This window comes from Vidua macroura, chromosome 6 (genome assembly GCF_024509145.1).
Source record: "Vidua macroura isolate BioBank_ID:100142 chromosome 6, ASM2450914v1, whole genome shotgun sequence".
NCBI lineage: Eukaryota > Metazoa > Chordata > Aves > Passeriformes > Viduidae > Vidua > Vidua macroura.
This window is the reverse complement of record NC_071576.1, coordinates 20,612,212-20,635,211: the sequence shown is the minus strand read 5'-3', so window position 1 is coordinate 20,635,211 and position 23,000 is coordinate 20,612,212. Positions and strand designations below refer to the sequence as shown.

The following is a 23,000-nucleotide window of genomic DNA, read 5'->3' as shown; positions in this document are numbered from 1 at the left end:
TTTTTTCATTATGAAAAGCCATATTTGTTTAAGCAAAAGGATTAATTTCACCCATAGCTATACCTGAATGCCACAGATGAGCAAACAGAAAGTGTTTCCTCCTCTTCAGAGACCAGTCTGCTGACTTTTAAGGTTTTGTATCCTGATGGTCCCTGTAAATTCCATGCAGTGCTGGAGTTAGAGAATGGGTTCCAATCTGTCCCTCACTTTCCCTGTAGAATCATGTTCAATTTTAAAGTTCAGTCAGTCATATTTCTTTAAGATCACTGAAGGCAATAGGGTAGCTACAAGGTTGCCAAGTACATACCTTAACCTACAGTCTTTCCTGTTGAGTGGTAATGATAGGAGACCTGAACTCATCTCTCAGATCCCTAACTTGGGTTGGTAGCAAGTTGGAATGAAGAATGTCTTTAGGGTTGGAAGTAGATATTTATCAGGTTGGAAAATCATCCAATGAGACATAATAAGCAGGAAACACCATGGTAGAGTTTTGAAGTGGAATGTATTTTTTTAAGAGAAAGGTGAAGCTGAGGAAAGAGCAGAAGTGAAGTGTTTTTCCAGTTAACTCCATGTTATGCGTCCACACCTATGAAGACAGAGCACATACAGCTGTCATCTTCTCTCAAAGCTTCATGCTCCTGTGCTGAATTCTGCTCTTTGTAGTTGTATGTTTGAATTGCCACTCGCTTCCCTTTCTCAGTATTTTTCAGCTGAGGTTACCACTACTAAATTACCAGACAATGAAATAAGAAATAATAAGGAATTGTGATGGAGCTATAAGGCAGCAGTAGCAACTTATAATTTGGCTTCTGGCATGCTTCCACTTTGATGAATAATTCAATGCCTCGGAAGGTTGGGAAAATAAGCCACTTTGCATTAAACACTTAAATTTACCATGAAGGACTAGCAAGAATTGTTTAGGCACTGGAAAAAACAGGCAAATCTGCCAGTTCTTCAGTAAAATGTTGGTCCGTGTGCCTGTTCTCATTTAATGTCCTTTGCAGAAGGCAAGCAACAGGCTCAAGTGTCTATAATGAGCCTTTTGAACGTGAAACATTTCTTCTAACTTCAAAACAGTGCTGTTCATAAATACCCTAATAAGGCAGTAAATCACAGGGCAATAAGGTTAAAATTTGAACACCTTTTTGTTTCATTCACAAAGTTCAAAGCTGCAAGTTTGCCAATAGCAGAATTGCTCAAATAAAGTGTTTGTTCTATTAACATAATGTTTCCAGCTCTGTCTCTTTTTTGGTTGTGCTTAAGACCATCAATTAGACTAAGAATATGAATAGAAATAATGAATTCATCAGAAAAATAATTCTGCATGAGAAAATTTTGTGGCTCATACAGATAAAGGAAATTAGAGTCTATGAGAAAGTAATAGACTTTCCTATTAAAATCTAACCATACAATGTCTTACTTCATAGCAGAGGAAAGCCTAATATGATAAGATTTTTTTAGCTTCTTTTAATTAACTTTCCATCCTATTAGACTTGATCTGCAGTTAACTTTCATTTCACAGGTATTCATGATTTTTATGCTCCTGAGAATTACTAAACCATGAAGCTCAGACATGGTTAATAGCTATGCAGTCACTTTTCAGTTGATTTTCTAACAATGACCCTGAAATTTAAATGTAAATACTTCAATTCCTTACTGTAATACAGTAAGGAATAATATGAAAAACATATTTAAATATATGACTATATATCATTTTAAATAATGATTCCACAGCAATCTGACCTGCCCTGGTCTATGAATATTAACTGTTCATTTAAAAAAAATAAATACACACCACACACCCAGATAACCCCCATCCCCCTTCTCCATTTTGAAAGGTAGTGCTTCAGCTTCTCTAACAAAGAAAACAAACTTTTGGGATAGTGAGATATACATTATCTTATCGTAGTTTGAGAAAGATTAAGGATTAGGGAGAAAGTTTAAATACTTTAAGCTTTAAGTTTTACTTCCAGCTTACAAATGAAATAAGCAGAATTAATCAATAGCAAAAAGCAGTCATCCTGAAATTTTGTTTTAAAAGTCTGTACGGACCTGAAGAATTCTGCTGAGGAGATCCTCAACTTTATTCGTGGACATATTGGCTTTACTTGTGATTCTGAAATAGATACAATTATCATAGTATAGAATCACAGAATCGTTTGGGTTAGAGTGAGTGCAAATACCTAGTCCCAACCTCTTCACCATGGGCAGCCACGCTTTCCACTAAACCAGGTTGCTCGGGGCTCCATCCAACTTGAACATTTCCAGGGTTGGGGCTTCTTTGAGCAACCTATTCCAGTGCCTCGCCACCATCACAATAATGAACTTCTTCCTAATATCTAATTTAAATATGCATTGTTTCATTTTGAAGCTGCTGTCCTATCACTACATACCTTTATAAAAAGTCCCTCTCCAGCTTTCTTGTAGGCCCCCTTTAGGTACTGGAAAAAGGTGCTGTAAGGTGTCCCTGGACCCTTCTCTTCTCCAGGCTGAACAGCCCCAGCTCTTTCAGCCTGTCTCCAAGCTCCAGCCCTCAGCTCCATGGCCATGACCTCTGGACTTGCTTCAACACGTCCTTCTTATGTTGGGGGCCCCAGATACTAATATCATTAATACTAAAGTAAGTTAACTTTTGGAATGAGATCTGTTTCTCTTCTAATCCAATATTCTATGAAAACAGAGCAAATACCCTATGCAGCCACTTTCTTGCTGTAATGCAACCTCTGATAAACAGCTTAAAGCGTTGGCTTCTGAATCGCAGTAGAATTTATTCCAGTCATTCATGATGTTGAAAAATAGGATTCAAACTTGCCTGCAGCAGCCTTCCATTGCTGTAATCCTGAACTTTCAAAAGAAAATTTGCAAAAACAGCACCCTCTCTTTATGCTTTTGCACTTCATGTCTAGTATTAAACTTCCCTGCAAAAACAAACAAACAAGAAGTCCTGCCAAAAATCCATTCCCAAATGCCTGAGTCACAGCACCATCCCCTCTTGTCTTTTCTAAATGATAGACAGAACTAGCTCACATGTTGAAAGCTCCTATAGAAAGGATTCCCCCTGCAGTGCTTCAGAGCTAGATAGCTCATATGTTAGTTAGCTCTATTGTGTGTCTGATGCAGTTACAAGTGCTGCCTAGTAGGAGAATTGACGTCAAACTATGGATTAATAAGCATTTGCCATTCTGTCTCTGTTACACCTCTGCTTGACATCTCAAGGGGATTCTAGTGCTTTTAAATATCATTAAAATCAAAAGGAAAGAGCATCTCACTTTGTCTGGTGTGAGAGAACAACACCTAACATACTGCTCAAAAGCTTGGCACTCTCATTTTTCCTTTCTGGAGGAAGAATTGGGGTTCTATTTATTTATGTTTACAGATTATCAGGGTTTCTACCTAGGGTTTTCTACCACTTCCCAGTGGTAATTTTGTAGAATCTGTCAGCAGGCTACTTGGTAGTAAACTTCTCATCAGTAACAGACTGTTATGTAGCATTTTTCCTTTACAGGTTGCTGGGGATTAAAGCCTTAGTGTATGCAACATCAGCTCATTTTACTGAAGGAGAACTTGCTCTTGCCTTTTAGGATGGCTGTGGGGCAGTTCTTGTATTAATTCTGAGGACTATTTTGCCTTGGTTTTGTCTGAAGAGGAGATTGAAGTCCCATAGTCCTAGGACACAGTTCTGGACTTCCAAAGGCTTCTTGTAACATGAGGAAAATAACATTATCAGCAGGGCTGTACTACTTCCATCATTTGGAAAAGGAGCTTATTAATCCCTGATTTTGTGCAGTCTTTTAACATGTACTTGAACAGGTCATTTCAATTCTTAACTCTTACACCCCAATTACTCTGGGAGGAACCTTAAAATTGCTCAAACTTAGTAGAATAAAGAATCCCTATCATACACTGTGATTACTAAAATAAAAACGTTTAGTTATGAAGGCACAGGTAAATTAATCTTGTTCAAAGCCTACTGGAAAAAGCCTCTTCCCAACCATCACACTGTAAATTCTATTCACTCTACATTTTATAAAGAACTGATGTTCACAATGCTGAAAAGACATGGTTAGTTATTTCTTCTCAATAATTGCACTATTTAGCTTGAGATAATTACCAAGGAAATTGCGTATTGTTATTAGTTGGAATTCATCACCATATTTGTATAGTCCAGCTTACATGTTATCACCCCTGCTCTTTTCTAGAGCTTGTCCAACACTTTCCTTGGTACTGTGTGTACACTGTTAAAGGTCTATGGTTGTACTGATTCCCACGTATCCTTGAGATGTACACCTTATGGTGTAGCTGCATCAGTGGAGACTTCTAAAGTGGAATGCTTTAGGTCTTGAATGTCTTCCAGAGACATAAGTAATGCCTGGGATGTTCCTGGATTATTTAGCCATCGAAGAAGTGGACAACACTTTTCTTTGTGTGGTTTTCCTTTGCTTTATTTTGTTTACAACTCCAAGATAAAAAGTACAATATCTATCTCTGGACAAAAGCTGCAAACTCAGGTTCTTCCCAGCACTGATTTGTGTCTGTAACAGGAACAGGAAATACTAAAAGAAGGGGGGTTATTGAGGGCAGAACTAGTATCACTACTTTTCCTTCAGAAAATAAGTTTAAGTTCATTGCAAGAGAAACCTTTTACCAGTGATTCTACTATGCTTTGGGTTCTCCTCTCACAAAGCAAGGGAGGAAGTTCCATCTGCTGAGTTACTTGCAGTTGGATTAGCTGCAGACTTTAAAAATGTAATGTGCTTATGCTGTTTTAGGGATTAATTTGATTACTTTGTAGGAACTTTCAACAGAAATGGCAAATGTAGCCTAGTATGCAAGTGATTAGAAATATTGCACTGAAAAAGGGTTCTGCCTGCTTCTGAAGTACACAACCTCCTTTCAGGTAGTTGTAGAGAGCAATAAGCTCTCACCTTAGCCTCCTTTTCTCCAGGCTTAACAATCTCAGCTGCCTCAGCCACTCCTTGTAGGACTTTCCAGACCCTTCAGCAGCTTTGTTGCTGTTCTCAGGACATGTCCCAGCACCTCAGTGTCTTTCTTGCAGTAAAGGGCCCAAAACTGAGCACAGAACTTAAGGTATGGCCTCACTAGCACAGGGAGACAACCTCTGCCCTGGTTCTGCTGACCACACTATTTCTGACACAGCCCAGGGTGCCATTTGCCTTCTTGCCCCCCTGGGCACACACTGGCTCATGTTCAGCAGCACTTGGCCTGGTTGAGCCTTGTACAGTTTATCTCAGCTCATTGATCCAACCTGTCCAACAGTGTATGACTTCTTAGGATGCTACTACTGAGAAGATATGCAGAAGTCGTGAAGTATTTGCTAGCATTTGCACAACCTGATGACATGTATTTTTACCTGTCTGCTTCATAGCTGTATACTGAAGAAAGGAGGAGACACTAATATAGCCTTGCTGCTCTATATTTGTAGATTAGCAGAAAATTATGTACATTTTAGTATTCCATAAATATGCAGAAAACTTTTGCTACATGTGTTTAGACCAAATACAACTATTTAAACCAATACATCTATTCCTGCTCCCACTCAAATTATTGGATGACACTCTGCTGCTGAGTTTGTCAGTATGAGAATCTGGGTTTTGGTTGCAAAATCCCTTCAGAAACACTTCTTTCCATTTAGCTGACTTCTAGGATTAAATAAGTTTGGCTTTACATTAAAAAAATAAAAAAGGCCTTAGCTGGGCTGACTACAAATATCAATCTTCAGTCTTTCAAAAAACACCACAGCAGATCTTTCTCCCTGGAGAAAGAGACAGTTTAGAGATGCATGGGCAGAATGCTTTCAGGCCAGTGATATTGGCTGGGCCGCTTAGCACTCGAAGCATCAAATACTCTTTGATTTGAAGGACTGTGAAAAGATAATAAGCTTATGGCAAGCACCTGAAAAATTCTTTACTGCTGTGGCAGTTTAGCCCTATGATTTCCTTAGCTCTCAGAGCTATAAATGTGCTTTCATTTTGGATAGTTTTTTAGCTCATTGCTATAAAGAAGCCCCACTAATTAACTCTTACACGCAAACCCAAACAGAACAGCGTGTGGGACTTTGCCAGTCATTCTCATATAGGTATTCTTACTTTGGATTGCTTTTCTATTTCTAAGCTTCAGATGTGCCCATGGGCTTAGAATGAGAAAGCTTTTTACCAGTACAAACAGCTGGTGCAAGGGAAGTGATATAACTAATTTATATTCTTAGGCTCTTCCTATCTCTGTTTTGTAGTGGACCAGCTAATTCAATACACTTGTCTTGCAGTTTAAATTAGTGCAGATAGCTGATGGGAATAACAGGAACAGATTTTTATTCTGAGTTGGGTGTAGGGAACAGGTTTTGCTTTGAAATTTAGTATTTAATCCTATTAATCTATAAGCTATTTGTTACTTGTGGTATGCTAAGCATTTGTTTGGCTGGATGTCTGAAAAACACTATGAAAGGTTAAAAGCATGCAAGAATGAGCAGGTTGTTTTGGGAGCTAGTACAAGCAGGAAGAACCAGAGTTGCATTGCACTGGACAGAACTCAAATAATGTGGGATACAGTGTGTTAGGGAAGAGAGAAACTGACAGCTTTAATGGAGAACAAGGACATGAAGTTGTGTAAGGGGAGGTTTAAGCTGGATATTAGAAGGAGATTCTTCACCCAGAGGGTGGTTGGGCACTAGAAAAGGCTCCCCAGGGAAGTGGTCACAGCACCAAGCCTGGCAGAGTTCAAGTGTTGATGCAATACTCTCAGGTGCATGGTGGGACTCATCTTGGGGATGGTGCTGTGCAGGGCCATGAGTTGGACTTTGATAGTCTTAGTGGGCCCCTTTCAACTCAGCACATTCTATGATTCTGTAAATCTGTGATTCTGTGACTAGAGTGGTAAAAGACATGGAAATTCCAGAGGTTAATTCCAGAGCATGAACCTGGGTACAGCAGTGCAGCCCTAGATCCTAATTTACCATCCATCTTTCAAATTGGTTTTTAACACACACACACACACACACACACACACACACACAGAGAGAGAGAGAGACAAATGTGCATTACCTTCACTTTTTTCATTTCCCTTCAAAATGCAACTTGAAAAAAAAATTGTATAATAAAACTTTATCATTGAAGTCACTGAACAAGGAGCTTTTTGTATAATTGCTTCTCTGTTGATATATGGATTTTTTCATTTGAAAACACTGGCTATCAGCTCAATCCTTCAAGCAAGAAACTTGTAAGCTTTGATAATACAGATGTTTATACTACCAGTCCTTTGATCTACTTTAAGTTTTTGAAAATTAAAAAAAAAAAAAGCTGTACTACTCGTGCTTTTTAGTCTTTGTTTTTCTGAGGAATAATTTGCTAAGTGTTCAGCAATAAAATGGCATCTTGTAGCTTCATGTGGAAGCATTTAGGATCCAATTTTCAAATTAGGACATCTAATTTTGACTATTAACAGCCAGAATTTTTTTTAAATACTGAAGAAGGTTTTCCCAGCCTCAACAGAAATTGCTAGTCCCAGATTTTCTGAAGAACTCTACTTCTATTCAAGCACCTCTGTATTGACCAAATAAAAAATGGCTTAGCACCCTTCAAATCCTCTTGTAAAGCTAACATCAAGATTTCCTTTACAAAATCTTGTCATCTCTTTAAGTGTCTCTGGCTCCAGTTATGGTTCTCTCTTTTGATCTTTCAGGCAGTAAAAGGCTTTTCCAGACCCTCACGCAATGAGTTAGAAGTTTATCGTCAAATAGGGCATAAGTATTTTCTGGAGAGGCCTGACATAGACTGCACAGTTGGCAACCAGATTCATGCCTTACAGTCTGTTTTGCATCAAAGAGAAGGCACTCAATTCTAATGTGCTGAAGGGGGATATTTCACTGCTCTGAAAATCCAGCTGCAAGTCATGACAAATACTGATTAAAATTCAAAGCTTAAATGCCTCTTTGTGAAACTCCCTAAATACAATTAAACCAGAGGCTCGGAACCCTGGTGGGGAGTGATGTCCAGGGACACTAGCCTTGTAACCTTGCCAAACAAAAATCTCCACTGAGGTCTGAAAGGGCCTCGCTTCTGTATTTTTTTTTTCATATTCCTAATCAATTTTTTCTGATCCACAAATGAATCTCCAAATTTTCCTGTGTAGACCAACATTTTGCTTCCTGTAACCTGCATGTTTTGTCCCTGGGATTACCCTGACCAGGTTTCCTCTTCTGTGGTTTGACCTCTTCCCTTCCTAACATGTTTACCTAAGGGATGCAGGAGATAGGTCCAGTGTAGCCTCCCAGAACAGGCATGGTACATTCCAGCTACAGCTGCACTGTGCTGTTAGTCAGTGCAACCTCATCACTTCTGAAGTAGAGCTCTTATATAACTCCTCTCAGAACTGGACACTTTTCAGTAATACATCTAAAACCAACCCAGGCTATTTAATTTTTGTGGGCTTTATACTTATTTAATATTCCCCAGAACTAGCACTGAACTGTCAGTGGCTTTAGAGGTGCTATTGCTCCTCATGTTAATAAGTACCAGAATATCCTACCTGTTTGTAATCGTACCTACACAGAAGTACCCCTGGCCACATCCACAGGGAGGCTATCCCCATTATTCCCAGAAATTCAATCTCAAGACAGCTCCCACTTCAACTGATTGGTGGTAGCATGACCTTATGATGGCTTAGGGAATGATTTTGCTGACATTCCTGATGGAAAGCTAAGGTGTACACAGTGCTTACAGCCAGATTTTCCCACCTGCTGGAGAGATTTCTCTTAGGCAGGGTCCAGAGCTTTATATGTAATTTTGTTGTCTTTTAAAACACCAAACAAAACAGTTTGTTTGCCTGAGGTCCTGAGTTCCTTTTTGGAAGGACTCTGATATCTAGGGGGATGGTCTTTATACAAGAAAAATGCAGACATCATATGTGTCATTAAGGAATTCAGAAGAAGCTGAGGACCCCTCTAGGACATATAGTATCTGGAATACTGTTTTAGGAAAGAACCAATTAGTAATAGCTCCTTGAACTTTTAATACTTTTGTAGCATAGGAGAAAGTAGTCTCTGTCTTAATGCTAGCAGTGGCAGCATTTTCTGCCACTAGGAAGAAATATATGCCACTGATTTCAGGTGTGCCTTGGAGAGTTAAGAGTCAGAAGAAGGGATCGATTTTGGTGTTTTGAGTGGATTCAAGTAGGTCACAGGGTGAAAAGTATATCCTAGCATAGCTTATAATTTCTCCTTACCCTTTTCCCCTTCTGACCTCCCCCAGAAATGCAGAGATCTTGCTGGAATGTGCTTTGCCCTTTCTGGAGAGGCATGGATCATACACCCCTTGTCTGCCCCTTCCCTTCTGCCTGCCCACCCCCGAAATCCTTGCTTGCTCTTCTGTTTTTCTACTTTCCCTAAATGCAACTTACTTTAAGCATGCATTATTATTAACATCCTACAGTAAAATTAAGCTATTATATAACCCATTTGTCGATCTCAGCCAATTTCTTCTATCTTTTTCTATGTCTATTTATGACGTACATCCAGACTGCACGTCTTTTTTTTTTTCCTTTCCATGTTTATTTTAAAAATAAGTGATAAAAAAAAAGATGTATTAAAAAAAAAAGCAACACTCAAGGGTGGTGGGGGTTTTGGCCGACAATTGAAAACATATTTGAATGGGAGGGGGATGGAAGGAAAGAGAATCCAATTATTTTTTAAAAAGTTCAAATTATGAAAGTGTCCCTAGACTGCTTTGTCTGTTCCTTTCAATGTGTGCATCTGGTTTGTCCATCTTTGAAAGTGTGTGGAATAATTTTTTTCTTTAAAAATAAAATTTCAAAATCCAGCAATTGTCCTTATCTCCCTTCTTCCTGGGAACAAAGAGAACTCTCATTTTTTGCTTTTTTTTTTAGTATATCTCTACATAGTTCTATTTTGATGTATTTCTTTTCAATGGTTGAATTTCTATCTTAGATTTGATTTGTTCCAATCTAATAATGAAAAAAAAACAAACAAAACAAAAGAGTTATGAATTGTTTTCTGCAATTTTTTCCCTCTATTTCTGTCTTTAAATAAGGAACTACTTCACTGGCAGAATCCTACAGCTGTATTTTTGAGATTCTCCAGGGAATCTGTATATAAAAGCAGTCTAATTTGACACTGGAGATGGGGTGTGCAAACACAGTCTTTACATTTGAAACAGTACATTTGATGTACTCAAGAAATGATTGCCTCCAATTACTAAGAATACGATGTCAATTCGATGGACTTCAGAAAAGATGATTCTTAGAACGAGAAGGCTGTGGGTAGCTACAGATGAAGTTGTTCTAATTCCAATGCATAAAACTAGTTTCCTTGTTTTTTTTGTTTTACTCTCTGGTTATTATTATTATTACTATTATTACTATTATTATTAGTTTGTGTATTTTTACTGCTATTTTAGTAGGGAAAAGTCTTAACTGTTTTTATAATTTGAGAACCTTTAATGAAAATGTAAATATTAATACTATAATTATTAATTTTTTTGTAACTTGCATGTTGAAGAAGTTGCAGCTTAGGGTTTGTGAGATTGTCAATGTTAGAGTTCTGTTCTTTCTTTTTGTTGATGGGCATGAATATGCTCATTTGTTTTTGTATATTGCCCATCCCTTCCTTACAGCCAGAAGCTCTAATGCTGCTAGATCACTCCGTACCGCCCTTACATGGACATGGCAACTGACTTACACATTCACTCCCATCATCTTCATCTCCTGTGTAGTACACTCATAGATTTTTACACTCCCACTCCATCCACCCTAAGCATTTTTTCTTCCTATAAGTTCCCCTTCACCACCCCTTTCTTTAGCATTGTTAAAATTTTATGTGCAGTCATCCATTCCTTAAAACACACACACACAAAAATTATAGAAAAAAAGAAAATGTTTAAAAAAATATATATCAAATTGACCAAAAAGGCAAAAAAGCAACCAACTTTGCTTTTCAAAAAAAAAAAAATTATATGTGTAGATATGCAAACAAGCAAAAGTAAATTCAATAAATTGTACAGGATTTTTCAACTGCAATATGCTAACAACTTTACATAAGATAAAAAAAAATACAACCAAAAACAGCAGAAAAAAAAACAAGTTCAAATTTGTTAAGGTGCAAGATTTTTTTCTTTTCATGTTATGTGGTGTGGATGTATGTGTTGTTGCCTCCCTGTATCGCCCTTTGTTGTAAAACAAAATATATTTAAAAAGAAATAATAAACATTTTGCTAAAAAAGTTTTTAAGAAACAACAGCAAAAAAAAGCAAGTTACAAGAATGTGGCAATGCTACTTGTCCAAGAGCATTCTTACACAACTTTCTTTTGTAAATTTTTCCTTTCATGCCAAAAAACATGCGGGCAATTTGTTGATGTAAGTTGACTGTTATGAAATCAATGTGGTATGCTTTCTAAATATTTTTATGTATTTTTGGTTACCTTTTTTTAAAGGAAATAATGTTTTTGATTTTCATTTTTTTTTCAGTTCTCATAGGTTTTGATCTTTCTTTTGCTGATAAAGTGAATTACTTGTTCTGTTTTTCCTTTCTCTGACCTTGTTGCTGTGGCATTTTTATTTTCTAGTGTATTGTTTTGCTTTAGGAAAATACATATAAGTTTATTTCTTTTTTTAACCAGTTTGTATTTGCTTTTATGTTATGTGCTCTTTGTATATTGTCGATTGCCATATTGTATTATGCATAGGACGGGGTGAAGGAGTCTGAGGCAGTTTGGTTCTGTTCTTTCTCAGTCCCCCCTATAAGCTTTCTTTCCCTTTCCCCACACAAATCACCAGTAATGTTACTTCTTTTCATGCTACTTAAATTGTAATTAACCTGGTGATGTAGCCTTCATGTCAAGTCAAAATTTATGGGACTTCTGTAGCATTTTGGTAGTTCTCCAGGTTTTCCTACTGCAGCTCTACACCATTACTACTTTATTCCCATGAAACTATTTTATTCTATTGAATTTTTTCATTGCTGATTATGTGCCTGATGTCCAGTCCAAATGATACTCTCAAGTGTACTCTTACCAGGTTAGTGCACCCACCATATTACCATTAGTATCAGACTTGATAGCATCATCCAGAAATTATGCAGACAGATCCTGAACCTCTAACATTTCCTTACCACAAAAGAGGTTTGCATTAGTTTCTTCAAAAAGCAGTGACTAAAAGTAAGAGAAAGCTGTACTTCTTTATAAGTACATATGTTTTCACCATTTCTGCATAGTAATGCTGTGCTCAGCAGTTATATTAGGTTCAACCCTGGGACAACTGACACTGAAAACACAACAAATAATTTTACTGAATAGGAAGCTGTCACCAGGTAATCATAAAAGTTTAAAATAATGGTGGGAGATAGAAGAGGGCACACCTCAATTGGTTCAGAGAAGCTCAGTGTCTGGGCACCAAAATACTTGGTTTTGCTTTAGAATTTTGCTTCTAGACATGATGTCAGGACCTCTCTGGAAGGTTCTGTTTCATTAAAACTCCACAAAGGTGACCAATAATTGACATCAGTAACAAACAGCCCAACATTAACTTGTTGGGCTCCCAAACTCCGTACCTTCCTGTTGCTCATGAGCCATCTGGTGGGAAACACTGCATTTACTGATGTCTTTTAATATAGTAGGAGGGAGGGGCTTAGGAAATTCTTTTCAAGCAACTCCACCAGAAATCCAGGTTTATCAAATGACTTTGAGGACTATATAGTCTCTGAAATGAAAAGGAGATATCTGAGATAAAGAGTTGCAGTATTCCGTTGTGGAAATCTTGTTTTTCTCTCTACTACTCTCTGTCAATTGCAATTAATTCAGACTGTAAGAGTAGAAAATATTGAGGATGTTCATATACTAGGTTTTGTGTTAGCATCATCATTCCTTTGCATCAGAGACTATATCCTGAATAATTTCCTCTTTTTATCCTCAGAGGACTCAAAGCAGAATTAACTAAATACCATTAGACTGAAATTTATGAACTCAGTCTTTTAATAAGAAATTATTATGTTGATAAAGCGGGGGGAAAGGTAAGGAATTATTTCTCTGGCAAGTATTTCAGATTAAAAATGGAGTCAGACTTCAGAGGAACATCATAGAATAGAATGAAAATTGCAAACTTTGTATGCAGAATTTCAAGTACCTGCAGGAATGGATGAATTGTGCAGCCTTTATGGATGACATTTTAAAGCTCTGCAGTTGCAGCTGGAAAAGAGAGACTATAAGGTGTGTTCCTTATCATCATCAGCCGAAGATGAATCTTTCAGGCTTCCTTTTTGTGTGCCTTTTGTCCTGTATCAGTTTGATGCCTGAAACTCCACTGAAGTAGTTGTGGTTCTAAAGATGAAAACCAGCAGCTGCTACAGTTTTTCATGTTGTTTTATTTATCGAATTTTTGGTGCCCTCTGCGTTCCTGGTTTGCCCACACTATCCTCACAGTTCATAAGGCTTCTATTAAATTTTAAACACTCTGTCTTTTCCAGTGGCAGAGGACTCTGACTAGAGCTCAGCTCCAGAGGTATGAATTATATATCTATAAATATTCTCATAAAGCAAAAAGCAGGGCCACTCCAAGGCTTAAGTAGACCTTTTATATCCCCAGTGCTCTTGGTAGTTTAAAGAAAAGCACGACTCTATGAAAGTAGTATATGTGTTAGATTAAAAGGCTAATTTTTAATTAATATATACACACTTTCTGGAATGAGAAGGCCAAGCAAACCACTCGGCTGTTTGGTATAAGATTTCCCAGCTCACAGACTTCAGTTCTCTCAGAGCTCCTTCCAGTTTGGTGCTAAGTTTTTTGGGATTGGGTTTTTTTTTCATCTACACTGTGGATGAGTTTTGCATCTATGTCACTGCAGAGGAAACAATTTTATCTGTTTCTCTTTTGTTTAGTTCTTTGGCATTGTGTTGTCAAGAGGAGCTTTTTAAAACACATATTTCTATTCAAGAAACATCTATTTCCTCCTTAGGGGAGAAAGGACAGAGTAGGTGAAAAATAAATCTGGAAAATCCTTGTGAAATCTTTGGATTGCTCAAGTAACCCTGAACTCAAAGCATACCAGTGAACACTTTTAACAGGTGCTTAACAGCCAACAGAAGAAAAGGGGGCAAAGAAACCTATAACTACCAGGAAACAGCCTGAATCATTCACAAGAAGAATTTAAGTCTTACAAGAATATTTGTTTGAAAGCCATGGCCCAAATTGCAACAAGGGTTGCAGCCTTGCTCTTTTTTTTTTTTTTTTTTTTAATAGCACAGAACAATTTGGAAATTGAACCTGTAAGTTTTATTCAAGGCTGCAAAGCATTAATTTTGCAATTGAAAAATGGGTAGACATGGTGAGGAGAAAAGAAAATATGACAAACATAAAAGCTCTCTCAAACGTATTTCCCTTCGAAATTGTCATGTAAGGTTTTTCACGGGCTCCTCTAGCTCTTTCTAGAGGCCTACATCTATAAAACATTTGCCTTCTACAGGAAACCATTTAGGATCCAAGTCCTGCATAAGATATTCTTGACAACCAAGTGACTGTTTAGTTTTTAAAATCTTTCAGTGTTCACCTTTAAACTGACGCGGGGCCTGGGCAAGAGGCGCCTCTATTCCACGATCAGAGGACCACTGGCTCCAGGCAGCTTCGTGCACCCTCAGCCATTTTTCTGTGAAAGATGATTCCCCCTAGACACACACTCACAATCTGCTGGTCACCAGACTCCCTCTCATGTCTCTTACCTGTAGAAATGTAGAACCACTTATAGAGTTGCTTGCAGGTATGATATGAAAGTTTGCACTTGCTCTATAGATATTGGTGATCATATTTCTCACACTTTCCTGGGAACTTTTCAGGATTTACATTCCCTGTTATCATTAAATAACACATTTCTCTTAGGCTGAGTGGCATTTTTATCATGCCATTTTTAAGGATGTTTTTATTCCCCTATAAATCACATACCCCAAGAAGTATTTGTTGTGATTGCATCCTGTTAGACCTACAGCTTCAAGTTTGCTGTGAGTTTTGCATAGATGCCTAAACATGCAATAAAAGAGAAGCCAGATTTGATACCTAGAGTGCTTTTTCTGATTTACTGTCACACAGCCTTTTTTGGCCTCAGTTTCTTCTATTACAGAGAATTAAAAAATTAAAAATCAAAACATTATTACCATCTTTGCATCTACCTGGTACCCCACAAAGGTAAATGCAACAAATTAACTCCTTGAGGGAGATGTGACTCCTAAGGAAGGACCTTAAACAGTCTCTATTTCTTGAGTATGCAAGTAACCATAGTGTGGATCATTGGACAATTTGGAATAAAAACTAGTGATAAGATTAAATAATTGCATCAAAATTAATCCAGTGCTCCTGGTATAAAAGTAATTTCTCTCCTCACATACATTGAGAGATTAAAGCTTTGTAAAACTTAGTCCTGATTCTGTCTTATTGCCTTCCATCCAACAGACTTGCTGGTGTTGAAAAGCTCCATTATTTTCTCCATCACTTATGTAAAACCCCACTTATCATAGCAAGTCTATCAACTTTACTTAATATTTCAAGAGGGCTGTGATCATTTTTATAGTTCCAGTAGTCTTGATCATTATCTCAAGTCCTCAATAGCAACAAAAACTATATAACTATGACCTGGTTTTAAATGCAAGGGTTACTGGGGCAAAAGGTAAATACATATTAAATGTAAGAAATGTCTGATTCCTTCCAGAAAATTAATCATTAAGAGAACCAAGATAACTTATTTTTGGACAAAAGCTACCCAAAATATTGCTCCAATGGGTGGCAGATCAACTACATACTGATGCTGTAGGCCAGTATAATAGCTTTTAAGAACAAAGGCACTTCAAGGCTCCAGATGAGCAATTAAAAGCTGACAAACTTTTTTTTTTTTTCCAATTGAGTGCCATAGATGATGAATGAAAATCACAGATGAGTATTGCAATTGAACAGTAAAACAGTGATTTTAAAAAACTGTTTAAAGGAACACTATCTATCCCTGACTTTCTGAAACTTAAATTCCAGACTCATGCAATTTGTTGCAATCCTCACTTAAATTCTGTTATTTTTATTCATTTTTTTACCAGGCTCACAGATGATCTTTCCCCCCAAGGCATATTCCAAGTTCATCCTGAGACCACCTGTTTGCATAGATTATAGATGCTCTACTCAAGCCATGGATAGGCCTTCTGGACATTATAAATCATATTATATGCTCTAGTTTCTACATTGCTCAGAAAACAGCCCAGATGCGTGAGCACAAAATGCAGTGTAGCCATTTGGCAGACTACACTGTGGGCTTTTTTACATAATTTTTTTGAAAGCGTGTAGTTTGGAGACATTGATACTTATTTCCTCAGTCTCTCTGCAGTAACAAAAGAGATATATGAACATACTGAGGAAGCTCAGAAAACTAAACAACATGTTCAAATTGTTCCTTTGTATGTTAACTTAAAACTAGCTTTGCGTGAAAGTATGCAAAGTACCACATTTCTTATTTTGGCATAATTTCTACCCTGGTACCTCTGAGAGAATTCCGACTGTTTCAATTGATTAAACTGTGTCACTACTTAGTTTCCCATTAAGGAAAAGAATAAGCCATATTGCTATTTCAGCTATCCAGATTTAATCAAACTGTTAAGTATCTTTTTCAGTATATTTCTGTCTCCCATGTGTAATTTGTTCAAATATATTGCTCTCCAAATACATTTAGAAGGTATTTTGATTTTAGACAATATTCCTTATAGACATTCCATGGACATTACTGGCAGAATTCAATGGGAAACAAGTGCATGTAATATATAGGGTAGATTTGAGAGAGTAGAACTTTTGACTCTGATGAATTCAGCATTGTAGCTATGCCAAACTGTTCATTAGCAGTTACTAATACATAACTAAAACCCAGAATTATTTATTTAGAAACTACAATTCCTTTTGTACATCCTCCTTAAGCAATGGTGAGTAATTTCCTATGCATTAGGAATGCTTCCTACTGAGTTGCACTCCTTTGAACAGATCTAGGTGATTTTCATTATGTCAGCTGAACAATTCAATTTATATTTTAAGCTGCTTACTTAAATGGCTAGGCAAAGAAAAATTACCCAAAGGAAAATTTATACACAAACTTTCAAAACCAATATAGTTCACTCTAAAAAAAAATTGTTGATGACCTGTATGTCAACAGAAGACTGTATAACCAGAGGTAGAGGAATTATATAAATTAATAAGATTCCATGCCTTTTTTTTTTTTTATTCCACAATATAAGTGGAGTACGAACTACCACAGACTCAAAAGTAGAGGTGCAGTCACATTATAATATAGAGACAACACAAGACTATTACTCTAAAAGTAGCAATATTGCTGCTCAGAATCCAAATCATAGAAATGATACACTGATTTTCTTGTTTCATTTGCATCTTATATTGTTGTAAGGTACAAATGTTACATCTATAGCTTTATTATTCTGCTTGAAGAGGAGACCATAAGTCCACCTTATTTTCAGCCCTCTGTAGGCAGGTAACCATCATGTTAGAAACCAGCAGAACTGATTGCAACTCTCTGCCTGTCAAGAAGTTACAGTAGGTGTGAAGACAACTTCTGCAGTACAATCCTGTGCTCAAGTGTTAACTTGGTTCATCAAAGTCCTTATTCGGTTATTTTGTCAATCACAATAAAATCTATCTTAATTTTTAATCAAATTATAGTAAATGAATATCAAGAAGAATGGAAGATGAAGATAGCATGGCACTAGTAGCCCCAAAAGATGCAAGGAAAGGGACATTCTTAGTGTCAAACAGAATGCTAAAGATTAAAAAGAGATGAACATTGAGTGTACCTTCATGGACCCAGTAAGTAATTGGTTCTTATTCCATCCCTCACTTTCATGAACCTTCCCACAATTTAAAAGCCAGACAATGATCAGGAAGAAATGGATGAATGGAAAATCCCATAGGGAAAGGACTTATATACTGCTGCAGAGGGTGAGCATATTAGAATGGCAGAGAAGAAATACCACTGTTATTTTAAATTAAAATAATCAGAAGAGGAAAAACTGGCAAGATGAGTGGTGGAAAATATATCTAGGAGAACATTGGTCTATGGCAGTCTAAAGTAATTAATTTAAACAGTATTCTAACCAAATGCTTGAAAAAGATCACTACCAAAAATTGATGACCACAGAGTCACTTGAGAGTATCTTCAAAAATCAAAAAATTTGGGTCTGTAAAAATTCAGGGTATTTCACTGTACATACCTAGCATAGGTAGGAAATGGAACATGCACCTTACCAATGTCCAAGCAGGGTGGGAGGGAACACTGAAAAGCAGCCCCAGGAAAGTATGTTGGTAGTGTAGCTAGAGAGAGAAAGCTGACCCCTGACACCTTTTCATAAGGCCCAGATCCTCTCTCACCCTTAAATGAACTGAAAATGGTGCATTGTGTCATTAAAATGTACTAATCTTATTTTTTTTTCTCTTTTCCATCCCAGGAGGTGAATTAGTTATCCCTCTACTTGTAGAAGACCCTTTAGATATCCCTCCTATTGCTACTCGTGCACCTTTCATTACACTTCCCCCTACCTTTCGCCCCCTCCTCACCATTATTGAGACCACCAAAGATTCCCTGTCCATGACCTCTGAGGCGGGGTTACCTTGCTTGTCGGACCAAGGCAGCGATGGTTGTGATGATGATGGCTTGGTGATATCTGGGTATGGCTCAGGGGAAACCTTTGACTCTAACCTACCCCCTACTGATGATGAAGATTTTTACACCACCTTCTCCTTGGTAACAGATAAGAGTCTTTCCACTTCAATCTTCGAAGGTGGCTACAAAGCACACGCACCTAAGTGGGAATCCAAGGACTTTAGACCTAACAAAGTCTCCGAAACTGGTAGGACTACTACCACGTCTTTGTCCCCTGAGCTGATCCGCTCCACAGCTTCGTCCTCGACTGTGATGATTCCCAAATTGCCAGCCGGCAAAATGAATAACCGTGAGCTCAAACCCCAGCCTGACATAGTCTTGCTTCCGTTGCCCACTGCCTATGAGCTAGACAGCACAAAGCTGAAGAGCCCGCTAATCACTTCCCCCATGTTCCGTAATGTGCCCACAGCAAACCCCACGGAGCCGGGAATCAGACGGGTTCCGGGGGCCTCAGAGGTGGTCCGTGAGTCGAGCAGCACAACGGGGATGGTCGTCGGCATTGTGGCTGCTGCCGCCCTCTGCATCCTCATCCTCCTGTACGCCATGTACAAGTACAGGAACAGGGACGAGGGGTCCTATCAGGTGGACGAGACGCGGAACTACATCAGCAACTCAGCCCAGAGCAACGGCACGCTCGTGAAGGAGAAGCAGCAGAGCTCAAAGAGTGGCCACAAGAAGCAGAAAAACAAGGACAAAGAGTATTATGTGTAAAAAAGAATAATTATTTATATATAAATATAGAAATACTTAATGAGATTTAACTGAGATATCAGAACCATTGCAGCGAACGAGATGATTGGGAGATATCGTTTGTGGGAAAAAGTATTGGGAAAAAATTCAGCAGTGACTGTTAATGTCTAAGTCATCACTTGGAGTCAGCATCTTTGCCCTAATGTATTATAAAGCACACTTAGCGTTCTGGAGATGGCACGCACAGCTCTGCTCTGTTAGTGAACTCGGACATCTCCAAATCTCCTCCTCCGCTGAACTTTCTGCAAAGGTAGAAGACTTCATGGCTTACTTGTTTCATATCTCCAAGTGAGTCTTTAACAATGTTCGTGGTCCCTGACTGTATCAATAATTTTTCAGTTTACTTATTAAAAAAAAAAAAAAAAAAAAAGAAGGAAAAAGAAAAAATATAAACATTATTAAACAACAAAGAAATATTGAACAAACTGATCTGGCCGTGTCCAGCATACACATAATTTTTCGAGATTGGAGGAGGGGAATAAATGAGTTTGGAGATTGTTGGTTTTTCGGTTTGATTTTGTTTTGTTTCTTGGGTTGCTTTTTGTTTGGTTTCTTTGGTTACTTTGGGTGAGGGAGGGAAGAGTGGAGTGGAGTGATGTGGGGGGTGACCCAGGACATGAGAAGAAATCTCGGAAAAAATATCCATAATAAATAAAGAGAGACTATTACCGTATATGAACTCAAAAGCTACCCGTGGTGTTTACTCTGCATATCTGGTTGTATTGTCTCTACAATCCGTCATCTTGTAGTAAGTTGTTTGCTAACAACGCAGTTAAAGTGTCTGATGAGTGGTGCTGAGGAAAATTATCATGGAAAGCTGGTTCTCTTGGATCTGGCTCCAGTATTTGCAATTGAACTGAAGAGCAGATGGGTTTGGGTCTGTTCTGATCAGTCATTGGCTTTATTTGAGTATAGCACTCAGTATGCATTCGACAACCAAAGTATAGTTAACAGGATTCGGAGATTCAAAAAACAATGCTTAAAAGTTATTTACTGTCCTGAACTGAATATACTGTGCAAAAGTAAAGGAGCCTTCCTCTGGGATCTGGTTCTGTGACATTGCAATGCATGCAAAAAATAATAATAAATCAGTTTAATAAAGTGATCAGAAAGACACCACTGGAGTTCAACTTGTGACAAGACCAATGAACATCCAAAAAGCTAAACACTTGTAAAAGAATGCAAATTACATAGTTTTTTTGACATATAACTGTTTTTCATATGTAATATTTTAATTTTGTAGCTTGACATTTCAGATCATCTCTGTCTTTCCATTTGCCCTATTCTCCCTTTTCCTTCTCTTTTATATAAAAGAAAATAAATAAAGCTGCTGTGACACACAAAAAATAATAAAGAAAAATTAATTTAATAATTTAATATATATATATACACACAGATATATTTATCATGGTATGTCTGATGGGACGGCTGGAAAAGGAGTTCTGTTATGGTCTTAATGCGGAATGAGAATGTTCTTGAAGAACAGAGTAAAAAGAAACAGACAACAAAAGCAAACCTTAAAATGTGAAGGGAGCGTGTGTTTTAGCTTTGTCACAGTTACCTGTGTCAAAAAAAAAAACCTGAAATTTTGTTTACATATTTTACTACTATTTTTTTGCTAGTATAATTTCTATATGGATACCCTAATGGTGTATATACTGTTTTATGGTTAAATTGGGAATGTCTTATGTTTTATTTGACTTATTTAATTTGGTTGTTTGGTTTCTACATTTTCCCAGTTATTGTGAAAAGGATTATCTTACTGTACAGAACAATAGTGAGGTGGTTTGACGGCCATGCTTATCATGTGCAAAAAAGTAGATGAGGGAGAGACAGACAGAGTGGGAAACAACAGAAACCAAGACAGGTTGAGAACCCTGGGATATCAGAAATGAAAACTTTTGCTGTATGCGGATGAAAAATAATCAGCTGTTTAGGTTTAGAAATCTACTCTTGCTGGTGTTTAAAGTCGCATGAATATTTGACTTTGAAGAAGTTTCATCAGATACACACACGCACATGGGAACTTAAATTCAGAAAAACAGTCTTCTCAAACACTTAGAGAAGGCACTTTCATGTTAACAAATATTTTCAGTGCGTGTATGTGTGCGTGTGTGTGGTGCGTGTGTGCGTGTGTGAGGTTGAGCTTTTTTCTTTTTTATTTTTTATACTATAAAGAAAAAAAGACAGGTTTTAAAAAGGTACGAAAGCACGATTTTAGATGACTTAACTGGCCGAAACTATATAAAAATTGATTATATCTTGATGTCTGTAAAAGATTGCTGTTCTTGGAGTCTTGGAGTCTTGTGAAATGATTTTCTGCTTTCTTTCTTCCTTTCCTTTTTGCTTTCCTTTTTTAAGTTAAAGGAAAAAATATTTACACTTTCCTTTTTTGTGTAAGTTTCTATTGGACAGTTTTTGGGAACATGTGCATTTCTGTATGTGGGCTACTACCATATCCCTGTTGCTTTATGGACAACCTGGAGAATTTTTATTTGAGTTATCGTGATGTTATTGCTTTTATTTCCTTTCTTTTTCTTCTTCTTTTTGATTCTTTTTCTTTTCTTAGTTGCATTTTGTTTAAAGATATGCTTAGCAATAAAATGTTCTTCCCAAAGCCCTGGATCTTGCTGCGTTTTTATTTCCAAAAGACTTCAGGGAAATTACAGACCTTTAAAGGTGAAAATATTCTGTGATGTAAGTATCCCCCATCCCACAGGAGTGTCTAACCACCAAATTACAGAATCACATTCATGTTTGCATTCTTCTGTTAGTCCAATGAACCTTTTTTCTTTCCTTTGCAGGTATAGAAATTAAACTTGAGTCTGGAGTCTATCTCATACCACTTCCACCACATCAGTTGCACAGTTCTCTGTAATATGGGTTTCAGTTATCTCAGATAAAAGCATACCTAGGACATTGATTAGTATGCCCTTTCTTATGTGCTCCCTTTGAAGTGTGTAGCTCTTTCAATGATGTTTATGGGATTCTGGATTCATATTTGGCCAGGAGTCAATGGTAGATGGTCTGAGTGTTCACTTCTTTCCAGTTAACCCCAACTACGGTAGTGAATGTTCCTTGTCCTACTGGGCATTATAGTCTGATTCTGGCCATCATGCAAAATTACCAATGTCATTTAGCAGAACTTCACGCAGAACTTCTGTTCACAGTAGTAGTGTGGGGTTTTGACAGATTCAAGCTTCCCAAGCTATCTGATAAGTTTTTTACTTTTTACAGGCATCTGCAGGTCAGCCAAATGAGTATTTCACAGCCCTTTCATTTTCACCTGGGGATGACTACACCTTTTTTCCCCTAGGTGGAATCCATAGGTCTTTTGAGAAGTGTTTTCCACAGGTTTCATTTACAACCAAATTCAACTTAAGATAAAATGAAGGATAAAGTTCAGGTATTGCCTGTGATTTTCTACATTGTTTTTGCTCACATTTGCATAGGTGAGAATATGTATGTGTACATACATGTGAGGTTCTTTTACTGTTTTCTTTTGTGAATCATGTTCTGACAACTTACAGATTCCCACATGTA

General features: G+C 37.4%; 1 protein-coding gene across 11 annotated transcripts in view; it reads left to right on the top strand.

Annotated features, from left to right (window-relative positions):
- NRXN3 (neurexin 3) overlaps positions 1-22,074 on the top strand; it is a 708,775-nt gene extending 686,701 nt beyond the window's left edge. For 3 of the 11 annotated variants that reach the window (XM_053979714.1, XM_053979710.1, XM_053979715.1), the window contains one exon: positions 19,117-22,074. In XM_053979714.1, the coding sequence (XP_053835689.1) occupies positions 19,117-19,418 (302 nt within the window). In that variant the 3' untranslated portion in view covers positions 19,419-22,074. Of the gene's footprint in view, positions 1-10,643; positions 11,384-13,487; positions 13,563-18,492 lie in introns of those variants that run through there. The other 8 variants (XM_053979708.1, XM_053979707.1, XM_053979706.1 and 5 more) reach the window with 5 other exon arrangements.
- The last annotated feature ends 926 nt before the right edge of the window (positions 22,075-23,000 follow it).